Raw genomic sequence first — 26,157 nt, 5'->3', positions numbered from 1 at the left:
TGGAAATGTAAATTTCCTCAATGCCAAAGGGACAACAAATACATTTAAACAATTCTAGAATTTGAACATGCAAGCAATGGCAGATGAGGCAAATCGTTCTGCAATATATTCTGCATGTGTGTATGAGATGTTCTCTGGTGTAGGGGCTTATGTCCATTCTGGGGCAGCTCACTCACCTTTGATCTCCACCAGCTACTTAGTTCTCACCTGTGGCTCCAAGTAGCTGTTTGCATGCAACAGCAGCCCTACACCCTACATCACTTTGACAGGCAGCCTCATACCCAGCGAGATTGGAAGTCAAGTCCATTGATATGAACAAGCATCACAAACTGGGGTCTTCCTTGGTTGCAGTAGATGACCATGACATCTTCCATCATGCTCTTCCTTCTTTATGGAACTTTGTAGTAGAGCCTGCCTGCCTGTTGGACCTCACTGTAGATCTTTTGCATACTAGGACAAGTACTAATCAAGTACTCTTATTTTATAAACACTGCGATGTTAAAGATGATAAAAAGCACCCCATCAATAAATGACAGTTGAAAATTTATTGAGATGTCATACATTTAGATGCAATGGGGCTGCACAATGGTGCACGAAACTTTCACAGCAAAGTAGGACAATATTCAATTTACATTTTGACACATGGCAACTTAATTAAAAAACATTAGAACTGATTACATGAAATTCCAAAGTAATTTAATTATGCTTATTATATTCATCCTTAGTCTGAAAATAATGCTAATTTCCTCAAAAATATATAATTTTCATGCCTTGAAATTAGACTGTACAAATTCCACAATACTTTCAGGTCCATTCACACAAAGACAATTCCATCACCTAGTATGAACAATGCCAGTTCATGGTGCATTGGGGTGGCAACCTTTCTGCTTCTTTAGCACTTGTCGGTTTTTATTTTTAAAATGAGGTTGAGTTGCTAGCTCAACACTCAGCTCAGCACAGATAGAAAGTGTTCAAGGAGCCAGCTGGATTCGAACCCAGGACGACTTGCCTCAGTCTAGTGGGGATGCCACTACACCATTGGTTGTCTTAACTCAAAAAAAAAAGCCACATCATATATTAAGAGTGGTTTAAGAGGAAGTGGTGGTGGGGGGGGGGGGGGGGGGGGGGGGAGGAGAAGAGAAGAAAGATGAGGGTAGGAAGAAAAATCCCAAACCAAACTAATTCTGCTCAGAAAGTGTTCGGAGATCAAACAGAATTGTTCTTTTATTGAATGATAGACAATTTGCAGGGACCATTGGGCACCATTTAAATCAAGGTGCATCTTACTTTAAGCAAATCTTTTTTAATAATTTATTTTATTGTTTTACTCGAATAGACTGGGGGAAAAAAAACTAACTTTGAGCAAATCTTGATCAGCTCACTTTAGTCCATAAAATTACTGCAAAAGCTGCTTTAACAGTTATCTCTTCAAGCATCATCAAGCAGTAGAAGTGGTGTGATTCTACTTAAAATTGGATTCAGTTAAGAGGCATGCAAGTTAATCAGCTAGGTATCTGGTTAAGTAACTTGATATTAATATTCAGACTTCCCAATTATTGTTATTTCCTTCACAAACTGGAGAACCACAGATTCAAGATCTAGATCACTGGGGTGCACAGACCCCTCAGTTTATGGCATAAAAAAGTTTGGAGACCCCTGACCAAGATGTTGGCTGGCACAAGTTACTAGACAAGATCCATGCTGATTAAAAAAAACCTCAAGTGCCACTATTAAGGCGAGTCATCCAACTAGCAAAACAAAACTTTACCATGACTTACTGGTGCAAAGCAATCTTAGTGCAAATTTATATTTTAAAAAAAAAACAAAATGTAAAACAAATCCAATTCATTGTTTGGCTTTTTATGTCCACACTAGAACGAGTTTGTCTTTTTTAAAAAAAAAACATTACTTCATGTAAACAAGGAGCACGAATCCCCTGGCACTAGACAAACCTTCTCAGCAAGGAGGAACTGAGGCGAGTATACAAAAGAAAAAACAATAAATCAAAGCACCTACATGTGATAACGTAACTAAGAAAACTTCCATTAAAAGAAGAATTTTCTGCTAGATTTCAAAGAGCTTGTATCAGAAAATTTCAGCTCATCTTAAAGTTGGATTTCTTTTTGAGACTTGTGATGACTTCACTCAAGTTCTGATCAAGCCGCTGATAATCAGAAGTTTTTGGCCGCTTAGTTCTTTTGGGACCACCTTTCTGACACAAGGAGGTAATCTGAAATGAAATAACGCAATTATATGAAAGTTTCAACTTCACTCTGGCTATAAAGTAGACTTGCCTAACAGTCTTAGATTTGAAATAACAAATGATAAAATCTGCAGATGCTGGAATTCCAAAGCAACACACACAAAAAAAAAATACTGGAGGAGCTCAGCAGGTCAGGCAGCATTTATGGAAAAGGGTAAACAGTTGACATTTTGGGCCGAGACCCTTCAGGACTAGCCCTAGCCCCTCAGATCTTCGAAATGGTGAACTTGTGGAATTCCTTGACACAACCGAGACCAAACCCAATGCCACAGGTCATTTTAGATATCCTTCTGCTCCACAATATGCATCATATTCAAATATTATGTGGACCCAAATCCAAGCTTTTCTGTAACCGCACACCATTTAGAAGGGGTATTCCTAACCTTTGTAGGCCACAGAGCAATACCATTAAGGGATCCATGTACCCCAGGGTGGGAACTCCTGCTTTAGAACTGCCATATTAAACCACGGTTGGCAGGTTGAAAATGCATCTCTACCAAAGGTGGTGCAAGGCACTCCTCTCCGTTAGGCTGCGGGTCACCCTCGGGCAAGGTGTAGCCACCCCTGCCTCCCCCTCCAAAACTGATCAGGGTCACGTGAAGCCTTGGGAGCAGGTGGTGGATGCAGCCAGTGCATATCACAAGTCCCGGCTATGTGACCAGTGACACCAGGCAGACAATCTCAGAAGAGTATTGATAATGGCTGGGGTCACCCATCTTGTAAAGACACTGCCCAGGAGAACACAATGCCAATCCACTTCTGTAGAAAAAAATTGCCAAGACTTATTATCATAGAAAGGCCATGATCACCTATGTTATACAACACAGCACATAATAAACAAACATTAAACCAAGAAAATTAATGAGTTTACCTTATTTTTGTTGTGGTATGCAATATATACCACTGATAGAAGCAATAATCCCAGTATCAGATACATTATAAAATGATCATCTTCAACAGCTGGTTCTGCAGCGATGTTGATATCTGACTTGAAGGATACTTTAGGTGTAGTACGAATACCAAGTGCACTAGTTTGGGCATCTATTGCATCAGTGGCAAATGGCTTTTTGTTTACAGTGGTAGATTGGGAAGTCTGTGGGAGCACATCAGATATGCTGACAACCATGGATCCATTTTGCTGTGGGACATTGTCAACAATAGTCTTATCGTTTGAAGGTTTGGAAGTCTGGTTCTTGTTGCCAGCCTGAGTTCCATTTTGCTGTGGGACATTGTCGACAATAGTCTTGTTTGAAGGTTTGGAAGTCTCATTCTTGTTGCCAGCCTGAGTTCCATTTTGCTGTGGGACATTGTCGACAATAGTCTTGTTTGAAGGTTTGGAAGTCTCATTCTTGTTGCCAGCCTGAGTTCCATTTTGCTGTGGGACATTGTCGACAATAGTCTTGTTTGAAGGTTTGGAAGTCTCATTCTTGTTGCCAGCCTGAGTTCCATTTTGCTGTGGGACATTGTCGACAATAGTCTTGTTTGAAGGTTTGGAAGTCTCATTCTTGTTGCCAGCCTGAGTTCCATTTTGCCGTGGGACATTGTCGACAATAGTCTTGTTTGAAGGTTTGGAAGTCTGGTTATTGTTGCCAGCCTGAGTTCCATTTTGCTGTGGGACATTGTCGACAATAGTCTTGTTTGAAGGTTTGGAAGTCTCATTCTTGTTGCCAGCCTGAGTTCCATTTTGCCGTGGGACATTGTCGACAATAGTCTTGTTTGAAGGTTTGGAAGTCTGGTTATTGTTGCCAGCCTGAGTTCCATTTTGCTGTAGGACATTGTTGACAATAGTCTTGTTTGAAGGTTTGGAAGTCTCGTTCTTGTTGCCAGCCTGAGTTCCATTTTGCTGTGGGACATTGTCAACAGTTTTCTTATTGTTTGAAGGTTTGGAAGTCTGGTTATTGTTGCCAGCCTGAGTTTCATTTTGCTGCACAACTGTTCCGTTAGTGGATGTGGTGTTTCCAATAAACTGATTATTTTTATTGATAGTTGTATTTTCAGTTGAGGGATGCGTATCCTTCACTAATTGGGTTGCATTTTTTTCTGCTGACCCTTCGGCCAAAACAAGGGTGCTCTTGTAAAAAGTAACTGCAAACAGAAGTGTTGGTTATTCATTCACAATCTACTGTTCAAGATAAATCTCATCAAGAAATGCACATTTAAGATGCCTCAGTTCAAAAGTCCACCATAATAGAGTTGAGGGGAGAACAAATATCTTTATTTGCCACTGATAACACTTTTCTGTGAAGACAAAGCACTTCCTGCTTTAGAAGCACTACCTTTGCAGCAATGCAGACAGCTAACCACACATGGTTATGAACACATTATGAAGGGCAAATGTCAGCTAGGACACTAACTTTTCAAACAATTACACTGGCCTAGGTTAGACAAATTTTCTGGGATGAGTTATTTTTAAATTAAGCAATATCTGGTACTACATTGAACTGAAACAAATCAGCCATTTTGATTTTGAATACAATACTTTGTCCTGCCCCACTTCTCAGAGCATTACCATGACAACTAATTTTTAAGAGGAATATTTCATACATTTGCAGGTATAACCCGTGACAGCTATTAATTCCTTGCAGAGTAGATAAACATAATGAGTGAGAATTTTACATTGAAAATTTCTGCAAGTCAATTTTGTGCATTTCCCTGCAACTTTGTAGGAAATTCAGAACAATTCAAAAGTAGTGGATATGATCCAATCCATCATGGGTAAACCGCTCCCCATAGAGCACATGCCAGAGGAAAGCAGCCTCCATCAAGGACCCCCAGGACTGCAGTCACCAGGAAGGTGGTACAGGAGCCACAGGACACCCAACTCCAGGTTCAGGAGCAGTTGTTAGCTCTTGAACCAGAGACAGCAACTTCACTCACTCCACTGAACTCTTCCCACAATTTATAGTCTCACTTTCAAGGACTCTTCACCTCATGCTCAATGTTTATTACTCATTTATTATTACGGTATTTATTTTTTCCTTTTGTCTTTTTCACATTGGACACGTCCTGTTGGGTACAGTCTTTCATCCATTCTATTATGGTCCTTGGATTTACTAAGTATGCCTGCAGAGAAACAAATTGCATGGTTGTATATGCTGACATATGATCATAAGTTTACTTTGAGCTTTGATTGTAGCATTTTCATTGCCACAAAATCTTGTAACATGAACACTAGTAAATGAGAAAGCATTGAGATCACCAGAGTACCTATGATGTTAAAGGTACAATGAAATACACCGTCCTCGTTATATACAGGGATACATTCCTTAGTCAACGCATAATGTGAATAATCATTTAAATGGAGAAAATAGGGATGCGTTCTGGAGGGCTTCCTAAATATGTTTTATCTGTAATTGATTCACATTTTCATACCAATATGACACAAAAGCAGTACCACAAGGCAACATTCATATTATATTTCATCAATTTAAGGTAATATTCAATGTAACAAATCATAGAAAGTTAACATACTAGGGTGTACAGTACTCAAACCCTTAAGAGCAAGGGGGTTTAGTGAATGGTAAACTAAGAGAGACTTCATCTTACAGTCTCCTTCAGCATTGGAACACATAAGCAGAGTCAACCTATCCTTTGCTGCCTTGCAACCTGACGCAGTTTTTTCATCCTTACTTATGCAAGTGCATTTCGGCATTAGCTTCCAAAAAAGCCTGGTCTCGTCTGCATTAAACACCTGCTTTGGTGTGATGCCTAACTCAGCTATCATAGCCCACAACTGCACAGGATAGCGTTCAGCAGCTTCGTGGTCAGCACTAGCTTGCTCACCACACACAGCTAAGTTGTGAAGCCTGTCATTGTTAACAAACTTAGAAAACCATCTCCTACCTGCATTAAAGCTAACAATATCACTTGACACTTCCTCACTAGCCTTTGAACAAGGCGACCATAAATTTACAAAGCTTTCACACGAAGATGATTGGAACTAAGTGTTTTTTTTTCTTTGTTTCATGCTCAATGCACAAACTCAACATTTTCTCCATTTTTGCAATAATCGGGTTACGCACTTTGGTAACAATTTTTTGAAGACACTTGTGATGAATCAATCACTACGCTTTTTATTTTCTCAGCATTTTTCTTTGTTTCTGATTGTGGACTCCCCCAGGCCAAAGCAGCGTCCCAGAGCTGTGTTACCTTCACCTCACACTGCCCTGTTTATAATTTCCAACTCCACCCCCCCCCCCCCCCCCCAAGTGTTAAAGCGATTCTCTGCCACTTGGCTGATGGCCCAAGACTTGACATTGGACGCTTAGGAGGCATAGTTAAATATTTCAAGCACAAAAATCACTGCACTGTAGGTAAAAACAAAAGTTTAAGAGTGCAAGATCGCACATCCACATGCTGCCAAAACCAATGCAAGACTGGCGCGAGTGAGACTGTGAGGCGTGCGCACGTGACTTGTATTGGCGGGAAAGCAATGCTCCTTGCATTACTGAGCTGTGGACGCATACTAGGAGAAGTTGGTAGAAATAGGTTGCTCACACAACTGTGAATCCGCATTGTCTGAAGACGCATACAACGACGATAGGGTGTATAACATTAGGCTTGGTGTCCTAGCCACAAACACCAGTGGCCTACAGAGACCTTTCCTAGCTGTGAAAGAGGTCCCAGCCCAGATGTTTTACAGGCAAAACATTTGGACTGGGTAATTAAAACACCAATAATCCACTTATTTTGAAAATCCAAATGGACATTAAAACCTTTAAACCAGGTTTTCCCCAACCTGGGGGCTGCAGAGACCTTGGTTAATGGTAAGGCTCTAGGCCATAACGAGGTTGGGAACCCCTACTTTAAACTCATCTTGCTCAATGAAGAATGTTGTACTACTGTGCCTCATAATATAGGAATTAAGAATTGTATGTTGGGGTATTAACAGGAGCAACAGCCAATAGTCTAGAAAGTCTGCCAGTTTGATACCACTAAAATAATAAGTGGGCCAGGTGAGAGCTGTGAATTAAAAAAAAACTTGATCTTCCACAGAGAAAAGCCTTTCCTTTAATTTTCAACAGCATTTTGAATAACTGCTGAAAACAAGCAAAGAGCACCAAAAGCACTTCAGTCAGTGGAAAACTGCTGCTGCTCGAACTTTATTCAACAGAGATTGATAAATGACAGAATCCCATGTGAAAATCTACTCTTCACAGCTCAGACCGAAGATTGAGTGAATGGCTTAAAGAAACAAGGGTAATTTCAAATATTACTATGACTCAGACAAGCCCAAAATGTTGTATATTACAATAGCACTGAACAATTATTAATCTGATTGATTACAGATGCTATTGCCTTCAGGTATAATTTGTACAATGCAAGATCTACTTTATATTTTGGGCAGAAAAAGGCACAAGGACTGCAAGAATACAATCTGGATTTACTTTTATGGACGCAGTGAAAATGGACACATTGTGTCAGTTGGCTATTTCAAACAGAAAGTGAGGAGACTTTTAACAATAAAACAAAGTATTAAAAAAATCAGCGATTATTCAGTGAAATACGTATACCCAAGGGCCTGCAATGACAGCTTTGAGAGATAAATTTAAAGTATTCAGTTCATCACTAAATCAAGACCAAAACGGAAGCAGCAAATTAGTCAGCAGCTGTGGGGACCAGATAAAGGTTCCATGTTACTGACTTTCACATTACAGTGCTTTGAAAAAGTATTTAGCTTGCACAACTAATTTCACATTTTACTGTTTTTCTAAATACAAATATTGAATTAGGATTCTGATCAAACCTACAAAACATTGTACATGTCAAATTAAAAACTCCAAAACCTGTTAACAATATACTAAAAATTATAAACCAAAATTGTGAGGCCAAGGAAGTATTCACCCACTTGGCATAACTATGCTAACTTTTCTCAAGAGCCACGTTACCCTTTTTGTTGATGTAGAAAATTGGAGGATCACCCCTTCTCAATGAATTCATAATAAATACCCCTTTATATGGTCCAGAGGCAAGGTAGATTTTCAACACTAACCAAAATGAAGACAAGTTGGGAAAATGATAACAGAAGAGCACATATTTGGGGACGGGTACAAGACCACCACAAAGGCACAAAGGAAAAAATATGAAAATACTGCCACACTGTCTAGCTCAGACTGCCTTTCTAAACGTAGTTGCCGAAGAAAAATAAGAGAGGCTACTGTGACGACAGCAGTCACCAAGTGAGCTGAGAAGACAGTGGCTGCAACTGGAGATCATGGCTTCACAATCTCCAAGGCCTTGCACAAAAAGGGCATTTATAGAAGAGTGGCAAAGAACCATGGTGAATACAAAAAACAAAACCCTTGTCCATAAAGACTTTGCAAAGCATTGTCATAAGGTGGGTGTTGGGAACTGACCCAAATGCAAGACACAGACACTGAAGTACTAGGGAGAGAACTAGGTGTATCAAGAAAGCAAGGGAAGTGGGGAAGAAATGACACTGGACAAGACTAGGAGACAGGGCATGGGCTAGGACTAGAGTAGGAAAGTGGGACCTGGATGAGAAACTAGGAACCTGGACAAGGACTCCGAGCCAGAGACTGGACAGGGACCCAGAACCTGGGTCTTGACTTGGGCTCGGACTCTGGACCCACATGAGGAACTGGAAGTGGCGAGGCAACAGGACTGGATGTGGGGGCAGGACGCGGGACTCCAGAGCTGGACAAGGACATGCAGCTCAGACTTGGTCCAGATTGAGGGAGAGCAGGAATGCAGAGCCTAGGTTGAGGGAGAGCAAAGTAGAAGTGGGGAGAGGTATAGCTGGACACAGACACTAGCCCTGGATGAGACCAGGACTCAGGGCCTAGGGTACAACTTGGACACGGACTGGAACCTCCTCGGAGCCTTGAACATGGAGGCAAGGACAGGAAGGGACAGATCCCACTGTAGGGTAACGGCAAGAACGGCCCGACTTACCCACACAGAGGTGAGGACGGGATACCAACAAGATGAACCAGCAACCACACTCAAACCCAGGGCTACTTGTATTCCAGCCCCAATGTGAGAATCAGGTGTCTATGATTAAGCCCAAATGAAACAAGGGACAGCCAGAAGACCCGGAGTCTGGAGTACATGGACCGAACCATGAAATGGAACGCAGACTTTACAGACTGGACCATGACGAACATCACTTAGAAAATACTGTAAAAATGTGGTAAAAGGTCTTGTGCTCAGATGAGACTAAAGTGGAACTTCCTGGCTTCAACACTAAGCAGTACATGTGGTATAAATCTAATACAGTGCACCAGCTAGGTAACACCATCCCTACTGTAAAGTATGGAGGAGATATGGGGATGTTTTTCAGCAGCAGGGGCTGAAAATATGGTCAGGATTAGACACAGAAAGCCTATAGCACAATACAAGGCTTTCGGCCCACACAGCTATGCCGATCATGTCCTTACCTTAGAACTATCTAGGGTTACCCATAGCCCTCTATTTTTCTAAGCTCCATGTACCTATCCAAGAGTCTCTTAAAAGACCCTATCGTATCTGACTCCACCACTGCCAGCACTGATGAGAAGGGATTGATGAGATGAATTCTGCTAAATACAGAGAGATCCTGGATTTAAAAAACTGTTAGCCTCTGCCAGAAAGCATAAAGTAGGAAGGAAGTTCATCTTTCAGCAGGACAACAACCCCAAGCACATGGCCAGAGCCACCATAGAAGTGCTTCAGATGAAGGAAACTGATGCCGTTCAGTGTCCCAGAATCCTGACCTTAACCTGACTGAACATCTGACAAGACCTCAAGATTGATCACCACCATTCCCCAACTAACCTGGCATAGCTTGAGCAATTTTGCATGAGGAATGGGCAAATTTGCTCCACCACATTATGCAAAGCTAATATAGACACATCCAAAAGGTTCTGATGGCTGTGAGGTGGTTCAACTAAGTACAGAGCAAAGGGGAATGAATACTTTTGAACTGCTGACATTTCTGCTTTTGAATTTTGTTTTTTCATGCTTTAAAATTTTGCCTGTTTGGGGGACTTTAGAAAAATGAGCATGTGTTCACAAATAAAAATTCCTAGTTAAATTTATCAAAAATCCGTGGTTGTAATACTCATTTATGTGAGCAAAGTAGCTGAATACTTTTGCAAGGCACCGTATATATTGCTTCCGCATCAATATTGCCTGACCACCATTCGGAGAGCCAGGATGCTGTACGTGCTGGAGGCTTGGAGGGGACGAATGGCCAACATTTCAACTCAAACTCTGCAATAGGTCGAATTCTACCCCCACAGACGCTGCCCAGTCTAATGAACTATTCCAGCATTTCCCATCTTTTCAGGATTTCCAATGTATGTTTTTATTTCATGTCTCCAAATTTCTTTTAAGCAAAGCAAAAACAGCTGGAAACTAACATCATCCTGATATTTCTGTAAGTTGGACAACTATTGGGCCAAGGGTAACTTGGGTTTCATTCGTTCTATTGTATTTGCTATGAATGCCCGTAAGAAAATGACTCCCAGTGCTGTATATAGTGACATATATGTGCTTTGATAATAAATTTAACTTTGAACCTTGGTCGAGGGCGGGATTTTCTAAAAAAAAAGACCAAGACTAACAGACTAGGAACAACTATTAAGCAAAAAGTAAAATACACAACCAAAATCCGACGATAATTTCAGCAGCAGCATTTAATTTGTGTCTAATTATAAGGAAATGTTCACGTCTTAAAGGAATACCCCACCCCTAAATATACCCAGCCCAGGACATCGTGAAAACACAACTCAAAATGGAAATCGGAAGTTTCAAGTCACTAATGAGGAACCTTATCACGCCAGAATCTCTTCACGTGGTCATTGCTCGAAGAGATAAAAATTGGCTCTTTAGCACAAAAGTTATGTTTTGGATGTTATGGAAAAACTCGTGTTAGCGTTTTTAGGTTAATCTGATTCTTACAGAAGGGAGCCCCAAAAGAGCCAGCCCCATACATGACAGACGCCGAAACTTCACTACTGAGAACTTTGACCACTCCAAAATAGCGCGTGGAAATAATTTCTTCAAATTCATAATGGTCTGGCACTGGGGAGAACTCCTTGTATATTAAATACTCCACCCGGAACTGTTTCAACTGGAGTTTACAGGGCTCTGCTACGCACACACCTGCGGCCGCTTTATCTTTATTACTAAACGCGGAAGTTACCAATAGTTCCCAACACCCCCCAACTCAATGTTAACATTTACAAACTTACCACTGCCGATGAGGAGCCATATAACAACGCCAAAGGAATTGCTTTTTCGTACCATGGTAGTCTACTGTAAAGGGTATGTTGTAGAACAAGTACAAAGCGAAACAAACTGTTTTAAAATTGGATTGAAAACTAACCCCGCCTCTACATCCGCTCTCAACGTAGCTATTTACACAATTAGCTTTGATCGATATGATTGGATAAAAACAGACCGCTAGATAATAGTATGTCAAGTCTTCTGATCTTATTCGCTGCTAATGACTCAGTTTCTATTAAACTCTTGCCTGGCAATTTATTATTTAACGGCTGGTTAATTATTGATCGTTATATTTGCAAATGAACGTCAACATGCAGAAAAAAGTTTTAATTTATCGCTCGTAATGCCCCAATTGCCTAGATATATCAGGTTTGTTAAGAATTTTAAAATGCAATACTTAATGAAAACATTATTCATTCGCCCTTAATCATGCTGATAGCAAAATACTCGTGACTATTCCACGTGGTGATTTTGGAGTGATCCGTGTACAGGAAATTCACATGGTTCCAATCTCCTCGCAGCTGAGTTGGTTAATGACGAGTGAAGTCCATTTTGCCCAGGTGTTACTTGGGTCAAAGGAATAAGTGTGTCGCTGAGGTAGAAATCTCATCCTGGCTTGTAGACAGCGAATGTACTTGTTCTCTGAAGCAAGCCGTTATAATCTGAATTGGTAAGTTTCTCATTAAAAGGGGGTTTCTAGAAAAAGAACGTACTATGCTTACCTGGAATTGGTTCAAAAATTTTACTCCAGTGAACACTTGGCTATAAATGCCATTGAGAATTGCAATGCAAATTCTAATTCTCTTTGTTAAAAAGCTTAGTTTGATTGTGTTCGTAACTGGATGGAACTTCAGTATTGTACGTACAGCTTTAGATGTTACCCGCTCTATAATGCAGTATCTAACACCAGTGTGATATGCCATCGGGGAGGAGGTACAGGAGCCTGAAGACCCACACTCAATGATTTGAAAACAGCTTCTCTGCCATCAGATTTCTGGACTATCCATGAAAATACTGCCTTGATAATGTTTTTTTCTTTGCACTATTTAGTTTTGTAATACATACAATTTTTATGTGCTTGCAAAATAACAAATTTCATGTGTTTCAGTGATAATAAATCTGATTCCGAAGCCCTTTATCCAATCCAATGTGGGTATTTATTATGTATTCCCAGTTTATATTATAGACAGCACCGGGCATTTGAGGATTATTGGAGCCCATGAATGTAAATGCCACAGCAGTCCTGTTAAATAGGATTTTTAGGAAGCTGTCTGGGATGATGAACAAGGTTTATGTTGAGATGGTGTTAACTTGGTGTTATGGTGTTATTCTGTATTCCCACTAAACTTTCCAAGGGGTTGGAGGTCACATGTTTGGGAGGTGTTGCTGGAGGATTGAGTTGTCCTGGAGTATCCTGTAGATAATTGCAACTGCTGGCATAGTGTATGGGTGAGTGTGGCTATGTCTGTCTTGCCTGTTTTTATTAAACTTTGGGATCTCGCCATCTTGGGCAAGACCAGCATTTATTGGTTATCTCTGTTGGCATTGGGAACATGGTGATAAGCCACTTTCTTAAATTGTTGCAGAACTAGTGATGTTGTGATTGGGCAGGGAGTTCAAATGGAGAAGGGCAGTTCACAGCTCAAATGCCAACTATAAATTTGCTGATGATGGAACTATTGGCAGAATTTCAAATGATGACGAGGGCATACAGAAGCGAGATATATCAGCTAGTTGAGTGGTGTCGTAGCAACAACCTTGAACTCAATTTCGGTAAGACCAAAGAACTGATTGTGTACATCAGATAGGGTAAGTAGAGGCAACCCACTTTAGTCCTCAGAGAAAGGATCAGAAATGGAACGAGTGAGCAATTTCAAGTTCCTGGGTGTCAATATCTGAGGATCCATCCTGGGCTCAACATATCGATGCAGCTACAAAGAAGACATGACAGTGATAATTATTTCATTAGGAGTTTGAGGGATTTAGTATGCCACCAAAAATATTTGTGAATTTTTACGGCTGTGGAGAGCATTCTAACTGACTGCATCATTGTGTAGTATGGGGTGGGTTGGGGGGAGGCTACTGCACAGGATTGAATAAGCTGCAGAGAGTGTTAAACTTAGTCAGCTCCATCATGGGCACTATCTTCTGTCGTACCCAGGACATCTTCAAAGAGTGATGACTCAGAAAGGTGGCATTCTTCATTAAGGACCCACATAATCCAGGACATGCCTTGTTCTCATTGATACCATCAGGAAGGAGGTGCAGAAGCCAGAAGGGACTCACTCAATGATTCAGGAACAGCTTCTTCCCCTCTGCCATCAGATTTCTGAATGGACAATGAACCCATGAACACGACCTCACTGCTTTTTTAAAATATTTATTTTGAACAACTTATTTATTTTAACTATTTAATGAATATATACTGCCAGTAATTCTGTTTTTCTCTATTATTGTGAATACCATTGTACTGCTGCTGCAAAGACAACAGATTTCACGGCATATGCCCGAGGTATGAAACCTGATTCTGATTCAGTCAGACTCTCTCATTCCAAATGCTATTGATCTTTTTGAGTTTTGTTGCAATCACCCTCTCACAATCTGTAATATCAACTCCCAGGCAATGAAATATTTTAAGTTTCATTTTCACTTTCCCAGGAATGTATTTGCTTTTATGGTCTACAGGGAAAATGTAGAATATTCAGTGCTCAGTTGTAAACTGAGTGACTGGCTGTATTTTGGCCTGGTATGGGCACATCAATGCCTTTGAACAGAAAATCCTACAAAAGGTAGTAGATTCAGCTCAGTACATCATGGGTAAACCCTCCCAACAACTGAGCACATCTATATAGAAACAGAAAACCTACAGCACAAAACAGGTCCTCTGGCCCACAATGCTGTGCCAAACATGTACTTACTTTAGAAATTACCTATTTTTCTAAGCTCCGTGTACCTATCCAGGGGCCTCTTAAAAGACCCATCACCGGCAGCCCATTCCATGTACTCGCCACTTCCTGCGGAAAAAGTTTACCCCTGACATCTCCTCTGTACTTCCAAGCACCTTAAAACTGTCCCCTCGTGCTAGCCATTTCAGCCCTGGGGGAAAAGCCTCTGACTATCCACATGATCAATGCCTCTCATCATCTTGTACATCTCTATTAGGTCACCTCTCATTCTACGTCGCTTCAAGGAGAAAAGGCCAAGTTCACTCAACCTGTTTTCATAAGATATGCGCCCCAATCCAGGCAACATCCTTGTAAATCTCCTCTGCACCCTTTCTATAGTTTCCAGATCCTCCTTGTAGTGAGATGACCAGAAAGGAACACTGTACTCCAAGTGGGGTCTGACCAGGGTCTATATAACTGTAACATTACCTCTCGGCTCCTGAACTCAATCCCATGGTTGACAAAGGCCAATGCACCGTATGCCTTCTTAACTACAGAGTCCATCTGTGCAGCAGCTTTGAGTGTCCTATGGACTCAGACTCCAAGCTTCCTCTGATCCTCCACACTACAAAGAGTCTTACCATTAATAAATAGTAATAGTCTTACCAAAATTCTGCCACCATATTTGACCTACCAAAATGAACCACCTCACACTTATCTAGGTTGAACTCCATCTGCCACTTCTCAACCCAGTTTTACATCTGATCAGTGTCCCACTGTAACCTCTGACAGCCCTCCACACTATCCTTTGTGTCATCAGCCAATTTACTAACCCATCCCTCCACTTCCTCATCCAGGTCATTTATAAAAATCACAAAGAGAAGGGGTCGCAGAACAGATCCCTGAGGCACACCACTGGTCACCAACCTCCATGCAGAATTTGACCCGTCTACAACCATTCTTTGCCTTCTGTGAGCAAGTCAATTCTGGATCTACAAAGCAAGGTCCCCTTGGATCCCATGCCTCCTTACTTTCTCAATAGGCCTTGCATGGGGTACCTTATCAAATGCCTTGCTGAAATCCATATACACTACATCTACTGCTCTACCTTCATCAATGTGTTTACTCACATCTTCAAAAAATTCGATCAGGCTCGTAAGGCACAACTTGCCTTTGACAAAGCCAAGCTGACTTTTCCTAATCATATTATGCCTCTCCAAATGTTCATAAATCCTGCCTCTCAAGATCTTTTCTATCAACTTACCAACCACTGAAGTAAGACTCACTGGTCTATAATTTCCTGGGCTATCTTTACACCCTTGAATAAGGGAACAACATCTGTAACCCTCCATTCCTCCGGAACCTCTCCTGTCCCTATTGATGATGCAAAGATCACTGCCACAGGCTTAGCAATCTCCTCCCTCGCCTCCCACAGTAGCCTGGGGTACATCATGTTCAGTCCTGGTGATTTATCCAACTTGATGCTTTCCAGAAGCTCCTGCACATCCTCTTTCTTAATGCCCATATGTTTAAGCTTTTTAGTCCGCTATTGCCAAGGTCCTTTTCTGTAGTGAATACTGAAGCAAAGTATTCATTAAGTACCTCCACTACCTACTCCGGTTCCATACACACTTGATTGGTCCTGTTCTCTCACGTCCTATCCTCTTGCTCTTCACATATTTGTAGAATGCCTTGGGGGGGGGGGGGGGGGTTCTTTAATGCTGTCCACCAAGGCCTTCTCAGGGTCCCTTCTGGCTCTCCTAATTTCATTCTTAAGCTCCTTCCTGCTAGCCTTATAATTTTCTAGATCTCTATCATTACCTAGTTTTTTTGAACCTTTTGTAAGCTTTTCTCCTTGACTAGATTTTCAACGGCCTTTGTACACTATGGTTCCTGTACCCTACCATCCTTTCCCTGTCTCATTGGAACGTACCTGTGCAGAATGCCATGCAAGTATCCCCTCAACATTTGCCACATTTTTGCCGTATGTTTCCCTGAGAACATCTGTTCCCAATTTATGCCTGATAGCTTCATATTTCCCTTTATTCCAATTAAACGCTTTCCTAACTTGTCTGTTCCTATCCCTCTCCAATGCTATGGTAAAGGAGATAGAATTGTGATCACTATCTCCAAAATGCTCTCCCACTGAGAGATCTGACACCCGACTAGGTTCATTTCCCAATACCAGATCAAGATCAAGTACAGCATCTCCTCTTGTAAGCTTATCTACATACTGTGTCAGGAAACCTTCCTGAACACCCCCCCCCCCCAATCTAAGCCCCTCGCTCTAGGGAGATGCCAATCAATACTGGGGAAATTAAAATCCCCCATCACGACAACCCTGTTATTACTGCACTGTACCAGAATCTATCTCCCTATCTGCTCCTCGATGTCCCTGTTACTATTGGATGGTCTATAAAAAAACACCCAGTAGAGTTATTGATCCCTTCCTGTTTCTAACTTCCAACCGTAGACAATCCCTCCATGACTTCCTCCTTTTCTGCAGCCGTGACACTATCTCTGATCAGCAGTGCCACACCCCACCTCTTTTACCTCCCTCCCTGTCCTTTCTGAAACATCTAAAGCCTGGCACTCTAAGTAGCCATTCCTGCCCCTGAACTATCCAAGTCTCTGTAATGGCCACCACATCATAGCTCCAAATACTGATCCATGCTGTAAGTTCATCCGCTTTGTTCATTATGCTTCTTGCATTAGAATAGACACATCTCAAGCCATCAGTCTGAGCACATCCCTTCTCTATCACCTGCCTATCCTCCCTCTCACACTGCCTACAAGCTTTCTCTATTTGTGAGCTAACTGCCCCTTCTTCCATCTCTTCAGTTTGGTTCCCAACCCCAGCAATTTTAGTTTAAACTCTCCCCAATAACCTTAGCAAACCTCCCTGCCAGGATATTGGTTCCCCTTGGATTCAAGTGCAACCCATCCTTTTTTGTACAGGTCATGCCTGTCCCAAAAGAGGTCCCAATGATCCAGAAATCTGAATCCCTGCCCCTTGCTCCAATCCCTCACCCATGCATTTATCCTGAATCACCTATCTGTCCCCCCTCTAACTATAGAGTCCCCTATCACTGCTGCCATCTTCTTCCTTTTCCTACCCTTTTGAGCCACAGGGCCAGAGTCTGTGTCAGAGGCAAGGCCACTGTTACTTCTCTCTTCTCTTCCCCCCCCCCCCCCCACCCAAACAGTACTCAAACAGGAGTATTTATTGTTAAGGAGGACAGCCATAGGGGTACTTTCTAGTATCTGACTCTTGCCCTTCCCTCTGCTGACTGTTACCTACTTATCTGTCTCTCGAGGCCAACATATGAAACATTGCAGAAAAGCAGCATCGATCATCAAAGATCCTCACCACCCCGGTCATGCTCTTTCCTCGCGGCTGCCATCAGGTAGAAGGTACAAGTGCCTCAGGACTCTCACCACCAGGTTCAAGAATATTTACTACCCCTCCACCATAAAGCTCTTGAACGAAAAAGGATAACTACACTCATTCTATTTCTGGTGTTCCCACAACCGATTATTTCACTTTAAGGACTCTTTATCTTGTTATTCCATGCTCTCGTTATTTATTGCTATTTATTTGTATTTGCATTTGCACAGTTGATTGTAATCTATGCTCTTGCTCTTTCATTGATCCTGGTTACAGTCGCTGTTCTCTAGATTTGCTGAGTACAGTCCCAGGAAGAAGAATCTCAGGGTTGTATGTGGTGACGTGTGTACTCTGCTCATAAGTTTTACTTTGAACTTGGAACATTGGAGGATTATCAAAACTTCAAGTGTCACTGGCAGGCTTCAAAGATACATATTAGGAGGCCTGAACAGATGACTTCTTGATCTTTATGAAGTGATGATAATTCTTCCATTGGAGGTGCTCCATGTTAGGCTTTGTAACTCCAAAACGTAAAATCAATTTGAAGAAAAAGACAGGAGCCCAAGAGATGTGAGTTTCAGTTTGTGTATACTTTAAGCAAGGTGCACACATATCATGGGTCACATCATGACAAATGTAATTTACCTATTTTTACATATAACCCTTAAGTTAATGAAATGAATAAGGATGCTTAAACAAGATATTTACAATATTACTTAAATGCCACAGAAATATTAAGTACAAAACACTCCATACTTCCAAGTTTGGGACATGCTCTTGAATTAACCTGAGTGAATAATTGCTGGGTTTTTTTTTGTAGATAGCATAAACTGCGGCCAAGGGGTGCTGATCGTGGAAGGCATGAATGTTTATTTTGGTAAATCTGGAGCCATCAAGTAGGCTCTTTTTTTACTGGATGGGAGCCACACAGATATGAGATCATGCTGAAGGATGCATATTCAGTTGTTCTAGAGAATCTGGCAGGTAGGCCATACTAAAGTTGTGCTACAGTTGTGAAGGAGTATATTGGACTGGTAGATTGGAACTTCATCCATGAAGTTAATTGGCTAGTCTTCTCTTGTACATCTGGTGTACAGTACAAAAGTCATAGGCACATATATATAGTTAGGGTGCCTAAGACTTTTGCTTAATACTGTTGTAATATATAAGTATGTATATAAAATATAGGAGCAGTATTAGGCCATTTGGCCCATCGAGTCTGCTCCACCATTTCATCATGGCTGATCCAATTTTCCTGTCAGCCCCAATCTTCTGCCTTCTCCCCGTATCACTGCATGCCCTGACCAATCAAGAATCTATCAATCTCTGCCTTAAGTATACATGAAGACTTGGCCTCCACAGCTGCATATGGCTAGAGAAATTACACAGATTCACCACTCACTGGCTAAAGAAATTCCTCCTCATCTCCATTCTATAAAGGACACCCCTCAATTCAGATGCAGTGTCCTCGGGTCTTGTACTCTCCCACCATAGCACCATAGGAAATATCATCTACACATCCAATCTATCAAGGCCTTTCACCATTCGCTAGGTTTCAATGAAATCACCCCTCATTCTTCTGAATTATAGTTAATACAGACTCAGAGAGGCATGGTCCGATCCATGAAATCCACGTTCCGGTTCATGATCTGGTCCATGTACTCCGGACTCCGGGTCTTCTGGCTGTCTGTTTCAGTTGGGCTTAATCACAGGCACCTGATTCTCATATTTGGGCTGGAATATAAGTAGCCCTGGGTTCGAGTGTGGTTGCTGGTTCGTCTTGTTGGTATCCTGTCCTTGCCTCTGTGGGGTAAGTCAGGCCGTTCTTGCCGTTACCCAATGGTGGGATCTGTCCCTTCCTGTCCTTGGGGTAAGTCAGACCGTCCTTGCCATTAACCCTACGGTGGGATCTGTCCCTTCCTGTCCTTGCCTCCGTTGGGTATGTCAGGCTATCTTTGCCATTACCCTGAGGCTGGACTGTTCCCTTCCTTCCCTCTGAAGCCCTGCTGGCTACCCATGCCTGCGTCCTTGCCTGTATCGCCGTCAAGTTATGCCGCTGGAGTGAGACTAGAGCCTTGCCACGCCAACAGAAGGAACTATCTATCGTTGAGCTTGGAACTGTCTCTGTGTCCCTGTGTGTTTAGTGTTCATGTGTGAGTCCCGGCCCTATGTCCTGTCCCCAAGGAGGGGTCCTGTGTTCCAGCCCGCGTCCAAGTTGTAGCCTAGGCCCTTTCCTGGTCTCATCCAGGGCAAGTGTCTGTGTCCAGCTATGCCTCTCCCCGCTTCTATTTTGCTCTCCCTCGACCTGGGCTCTGCGTTCCTGCTCTCCCTCGATCAAGACCAAGTCTGAGCTTCATGTCCTCGTCCAGCCCTGGGGTCCCACGTCCTGCCCCCACATCCAGTCCTGTTGCCTTGCCACGTCCAGTCCTCGCCTGGATCCGGAGTCCAAGCCTGAGTCAAGACCCAGGTTCCAGGTCCCTGTCCAGTCTCTGGCTTGGTCCTTGTCCAGGTTCCTAGTTCCCTGTCTAGGTCCCACTTTCCTGCTCTAGTCCTAGCCCATGCCCTGTCTCCTAGTCTTGTTCAGGGCCTGTGTCTTGTCCAGCGTCATCTCTTCCCCACTTTCCTTGCTTTCTTGATACACCTAGTCCTCTCCCTAGTACTTCAGTGTCTGTGTCTTGCACTTGGGTCTGTTCCCAACGCCCACCTTATGACACAGAGCTATGAAACGCTCCTTGTATGACAAGCAATTCAATCCTTTGTGAATCTCCTTTGAACCCTGTCCAGTTTCAACACTTTCTTTCTAAATTAAGGGGCCCAAACCTGTTCACAATACTCCAAGCGAGGTCTCACCAGTTCTTTATAAATTCTCAACATTACATCCTTGCTTTCATATTCTACTCCTCTTGAAATGAATGCTGATGTTGCATTTGCCTTCCTCACCACAGACTCAACCTGCAAATTAACCTTTAGGAATCCTGCACAAGGACTGCAAAGTCCTTTTGCACCTTTTTTTGTATTTTCCCTCCATTTAGAAAATAGTCAACCGTTTAATTTCTCTACCAAAGTGCATGACCGTACATTTCCCAACACTATATTCCATCTGCTGCTGCTTTGCCAATTCCTCAAACCAGTCTAAGTTTTCAGCAGCTTCTCTACTTCCTCAAGCAATCTGCTCCTCCACCTGTCTTCATATCGTCAGCAAACATTTTAACAAAGACATTAATTCCATCATCCAAATCATTGACATACGATGTGGAAAAAAAAAAGAGAATCGGTTCTGACACAAACCCCAGCCAGACAAGCTCCCTTTATTCCCACTCTTTGCCTCCTGCCAATCAGCCACTGCTTTAATCATGCTAGAATCTTTCTTGCAATATCATGGGCTCATAGCTTGTTAACCGGCCTCTTTAACTTATTTGTTGGCTTTGACTTCCTTTGTTAGCCATGGTTGTGTCATCTTGCCTTTAGAATACTTTTTCCTCTTTGGGATGTATATATCCTGTGCCTTCCAGAAATTCCAGCCATTGCTGCTCTGCTATCATCCCTGCCAGTGTTCCCTTCCAATTAATTTGGGCCAGCTCCTGTCATATGCCTCTGTAATTCCCTTCACTCCACTGTAACACTGATACGTCTGACTTTAGCTTCTCCTTCTCAAATCCCAGCATGAATTCAATCATATTAGGATCACTTACTCCTATGGGTTCTTTTACCGTAAGGTCTATAATCTATTCTGGTTCATTGCACAACAGCCAATCGAGAATAACTGACCCTCTGGTGGGCTCAACCACGAGCTGCTATAAAAAGCCATCTCATAGACACTCTAGAAATTCCCACTCCTGCAATCCAGCACTAACCTGATTTTTCCAAATCTATCTGCATATTGAAGCCCCCTGTGACTATTGTAAAATTGCCCCTTTTCGATCTCCCTCCATAATTTGTAGGCCACATCATTACTACTGTTTGGGGGTCTTTATACAACCCCAATCTGGACATCTTACCCTTGCAGTTCCTTAACTCTAGTTTAACCCCCCACCTTGCAGCATTAACAAACCTTCCCAATAGGTATTAGAGTTCAGGTGCAAACTGTCCTTTTTGTACAGGTCCCATCTTCCCTGGAAGAGAGCCCAGTGATCCAAACATTTTATGTCTTCCTTCCTACACTAACTCCTTAGCCACATATTAAACTCTACAATTTTCCTAGTTCTGCCCCCAATAGCACGTGGCATGGGTAGCAATCCTGAGATCACAACCCTGGAGGTCCTGGCCTTTAACTAAGCCCCTAACCCCTTGAACCCCCTCTGCAGAACCTCGTCACTCATCTTGCCCATGTCATTGTCATGTCATCCTACATGGACCATGACTTCTGGCTGTTCACCTTCGTACTTAAGAATGCCGAGGACGTGATCAAAGTATCCTGGACCCTGGCAGCTGAGAGGCAACATACCATGCAGGAATCTCATTCCCATCCACATGTCCATTCCCCTAATTAATGAATCCCGTATCACCATAGTGTGCCTCTCCTCCTCCACTTCCCTTCTGATCACAGAGGCAGGCTCAGTGCTAGAGACCTGACCACTGTGACTCTCTGTTAGGTTATCACTCCTGACAGTATCCAAAGGTTGTTGAGGGGGATGGCCCTAGGTGTACTCTGCACTGGCTCCTTAACCCTTTTTGGCTGTCACCCAGTTTCCTGTGTCCTGCACCCTGGGTGTAACTACCCCTCTATATGTCCTATCTATCCCCCCTTCAGCCTCCCAAATGGTGTTCACCCAGTTCCAGCTCCAACTCCTTAGTGCAGTTTGTTAGAAGCTGCAGCTGGATGCACTTCTCACAGTTGTAGTTGTCAGGGACACTGGGGGTCTCTCTTCCTGCCTATATCCCAACAAGAGGAGCATTGCACTATCCTGCTTGGCATCTCTACTGCCCCAGCTGAACAGATATAAAGAAGAGAAGAAAAAATCTTGAGCTTTTCTTTCCTTTGCTTTCACTGAGTGATGCTTCTCAGCTCTGAAGCCTTGAAGACCTAAAGCCTCAAGATCACCACTCTGACTATGTCCACTCTGACGATGGCCACTGCGCTTGCCCCTGCTTTTCTTTAATTTGATCTTACTAATCAATACCAGAGGCTGATTGGTCTCTGATCAAAGCTCTATTATGCTTTCACTACCTTTTGCTGCCTTCTATGCTCAAGCAGTGGACCTGATTGAAGTCCTTTCTTCTCCAAACTTCTGACGTTTGGATTGGTTGCTGGTCTTAGCTGTATTCTGCCACTCTCCAGGATATTTGAAATTGGAGCCTTCACAATGCCAACACCAAATGTCATGGATAAAGAGGATAGATTTTCTCTTGTTGCAGATGTCATCACCTGGAACTGAAAAATGTTCCTCAGCCCATCCCTGAATGTCCCACTGCATGGGCTGCTTCATTTTTTGGAGAAATTTAGAGTGGCAATGAACATTATGCAATCATCAGCAAATGTCTCCATTTCTGACATGTAGGAAAGGCCATCATGGATGAACTGGGTGAAGATAATTGGCTGTAGATCTTCACTGAGGAATTCCCGTGGCAGTATTCTGGGGTTGAGACGATTCGTGATTTTCCTCTGTCATAGGCTGGTGGACAGTGTTCACTTTTGCATATCATCGAATTAAGTACATGTATCCCTTGCTACATTGAAGATTTCTTTAAATCAGAGAAAACAAATGCAGATTGGTTTGACACTGCACAGAACACCTGTGAATCTTGCTCTTCCTGTCATCTCGCCCTTTAATTTTTCATCTGACTCCCACTCTGAACTCTATGTGTAGGTCTTCTATATAATACTGAGCTTAATACCCAACATAAACTCGAAGGGCACCATCTCATCTTACACCAAAGCACCTGTAGACTTATGGACTCAATATTGAATTCAATAAATTCAGTTAATCAGCCTTTTTTGGTCAGTTCTGAAGAAAGCCATTCATCTGTAGGATTAATTCAGCTTTGTACTTCTCCACACACAGGAACTGATTGAGTATTTTCATCATTGTCTTCTGTGTTTTATTCCAGATTCCCAGTAACTCCACAGTTTCCGTATGCCGTCGTTAACACATACTGTTTTCATTCACTTCTGTTCATTTGCATGCTTCCCAGCACATCAGCTATGATTAATTCTTGTCTGGTGATAGGTTTTACTGTTGTCGGATACGACGGACTATGTGGGGGAGTTTTTATAGTGGAAAAGTGATTGCACTGGGGAAGTTCGACTCTCGCAACCTCAGAAATCCAGCTTCAGTGGTATAAACAAGCACTACAAAATGGGATCTTCCTTGGCTGCAGTGGATGACATGACGTCTTCTGTGCCTTGCATTGCCCTTTGCTCTCCAGAGTGTTGCAAAACCACCTTCCCGGCCGTTGGATCTGTGTAGATCCCATCCGCCTAGTCCGCTGGATGAGCTGACTTCACATGCTAGGACAGGCATGTCCTTACCTCACCAGAGTATGAGGCCAGCCAGCTACCCTCACCTGGTTTAGCCCGCCTGTCGAAGTGGTGTACAGGGGTGTGGCTGCTGTCACATGTGAACAGTTACTTTGAGCCACAGGAGTGTCAGTGGGGACCTAAGGTGAGTGGACTGCCCCAGAATGGACACAATAAGCCCCTTCAACATAGGTACTGCCCCCTTCCAGTGATTAGTGATTAATTTGATAGAGGTATATAAAATTATGGGTATAGATAGTGAATGCAAGCAGGCTTTTTTCACTGAGGGAAGGGGAGAAAAAAAACCCAGAGGTCATGGGTTAAGGGTGAAGGGGGAAAGTTTAAAGGGAACATTAGGGGGGGCTTCACACAGAGTGGTGGGAGTGTGGAATGAGCTGCCAGATGAAGTGGTAAATGCAGGCTCACTTTCAACATTTAAGAAAAACTTGGACAGGTACATGGATGAGAGGTGTATGGAGGCATATGGTCCAGGTGCAGGTCAGTGAGACTGGGCAGAAAAATGGTTCGGCACAGTCAAGAAGGGCCAAAAGGCCTGTTTCTGTGCTGTAATGTTCTATGACAGCAAAAATGACGTTTTTACTTGGATAACCAGATAACCATAATCTCCACCCTATCACAGACATTCACTTCTCCCCTTCCTCCAATTCTTCTATAACTTAAAATGCACATATTTTCTTACTTTTCAGTTCCAATGAAGGGCCATTGACCTGAAACTTTACCTCTGTCTCTCTCCACAGATGCCGTCTGATCTGCTGAGTGTCTTTAAAATCTTCCTGTTTTACGTCAGTTCTTCACAGGACTCATTAATGCTGCACTCAATCTTGTGCTGTTCCAAAGAGTGCTATATGAGGTCATTGTTGCCATTGAACTTTATAATGACTCAACTTATAGTTGGGGAAGTGATGACTCCCTCCTGTTACACTGTTTGAAGTAACTTAATTTTTTATTTTTGCCTCCTAATATTTATATCTGTGCACTTGTAATGCTACTGTGACACTGTAATTTCCTTTGGGAATAAAGTATCTATCTAGCTATGTGTCTAAAACACATGTAGCTCATTAACACTAAGTCAATTGAATCACTGTCTTTAAATGACACTCTGTTAAGTCATGCAAGAGTTTTATTCATTTGTTATTCTTATCATTTGGTTTAACTGGTTCTTCATGGGGCAGGATGGAGATACATCTCTACCGAAGGAGGGTAAGGTGCTCCTTCCCTTTGTTATCCTGCAGGTCACCCTTTGGTAAGGTTAGCCCCCCGATCAGGGTCATGTGAAGTCATGGGAGCAGGTGGTGTGTATCACAAGTCCTGGTTATGTGACCACTGACACCAGGCAGACAATCTCCGAAGAATCCTGATGAAGGGTCTTGGCCCATAACATCAGCTGTTTGTTCAATTCCATGGATGCTGCCGGACCTGCTGAGTCCCTCCACCACTTTGTGTGTGAATCTCTGCAGAGAATTTATAATGGCTGGGTTCACCCATCTTGTAATGACACTGCCCAGAAGAAGACAATGACAAACCACTTCTGCAGAAAAACTTGCCAAGGACAATCGCAGTCAAGATGATGATCGCACACATCATACAATACATGCATAATGATGATGATGACCATGTTCAAAGTTGATTGGTAAAAACAATGTATTATAAAAGATGAGTGTATTAATCTTCTAAAATCATTATTGGAAGTTGACATTGCATATGATAGTTACTGTAGATACTTTAAAAAGCAAATTAACTCTTGGTTTATGATTACATCATAACACATGAACGTTCATTCTAAATGAATCACGGATGCCATGTAAATGACAGCTTTACTGATCACAGAACAGCAAACCCCAACAAAATAGTGGAAGTTTTGAAGTAGATAAATTGATTATTATTTTGGTTTGCGTTAAAACCAATGCAGATT

The 26,157-nt window shown here is 42.4% G+C and overlaps 1 protein-coding gene and 1 long non-coding RNA gene across 4 annotated transcripts; one reads left to right on the top strand and one right to left on the bottom strand.

Annotated features, from left to right (window-relative positions):
- Positions 1–530: 530 nt before the first annotated feature.
- LOC140715482 (uncharacterized) lies at positions 531–11,697 on the bottom strand. Of its 3 annotated transcripts, none has more exons than XM_073027785.1 (4): positions 11,461–11,697; positions 4,145–4,348; positions 3,135–4,063; positions 531–2,230 (listed from the first exon to the last, which is right to left on the bottom strand). In XM_073027785.1, exons 1-4 carry the CDS (start codon positions 11,513–11,515, stop codon positions 2,096–2,098), a joined length of 1,323 nt encoding a protein of 440 aa, XP_072883886.1. In that variant the 5' UTR covers positions 11,516–11,697; the 3' UTR covers positions 531–2,095. The 3 variants fall into 3 exon arrangements, with proteins under 3 accessions (XP_072883886.1, XP_072883887.1, XP_072883885.1); XM_073027786.1 differs by having other exon boundaries at positions 3,135–3,985; XM_073027784.1 differs by having other exon boundaries at positions 3,135–4,348.
- Positions 11,698–11,968: 271 nt separating this feature from the next.
- Positions 11,969–25,290, top strand: LOC140715486 (uncharacterized). Its single transcript, XR_012096143.1, has 4 exons — positions 11,969–12,164; positions 18,588–18,751; positions 23,935–24,369; positions 24,983–25,290. It is a non-coding gene; the product is annotated as an uncharacterized lncRNA (long non-coding RNA).
- Positions 25,291–26,157: the final 867 nt, after the last annotated feature.

This window comes from Hemitrygon akajei, chromosome 23 (genome assembly GCF_048418815.1).
Source record: "Hemitrygon akajei chromosome 23, sHemAka1.3, whole genome shotgun sequence".
Classification (NCBI taxonomy): Eukaryota; Metazoa; Chordata; class Chondrichthyes; order Myliobatiformes; family Dasyatidae; genus Hemitrygon; species Hemitrygon akajei.
Note: the sequence above shows the minus strand (reverse complement) of the source record. Positions and strands in the feature narration are given on the sequence as shown.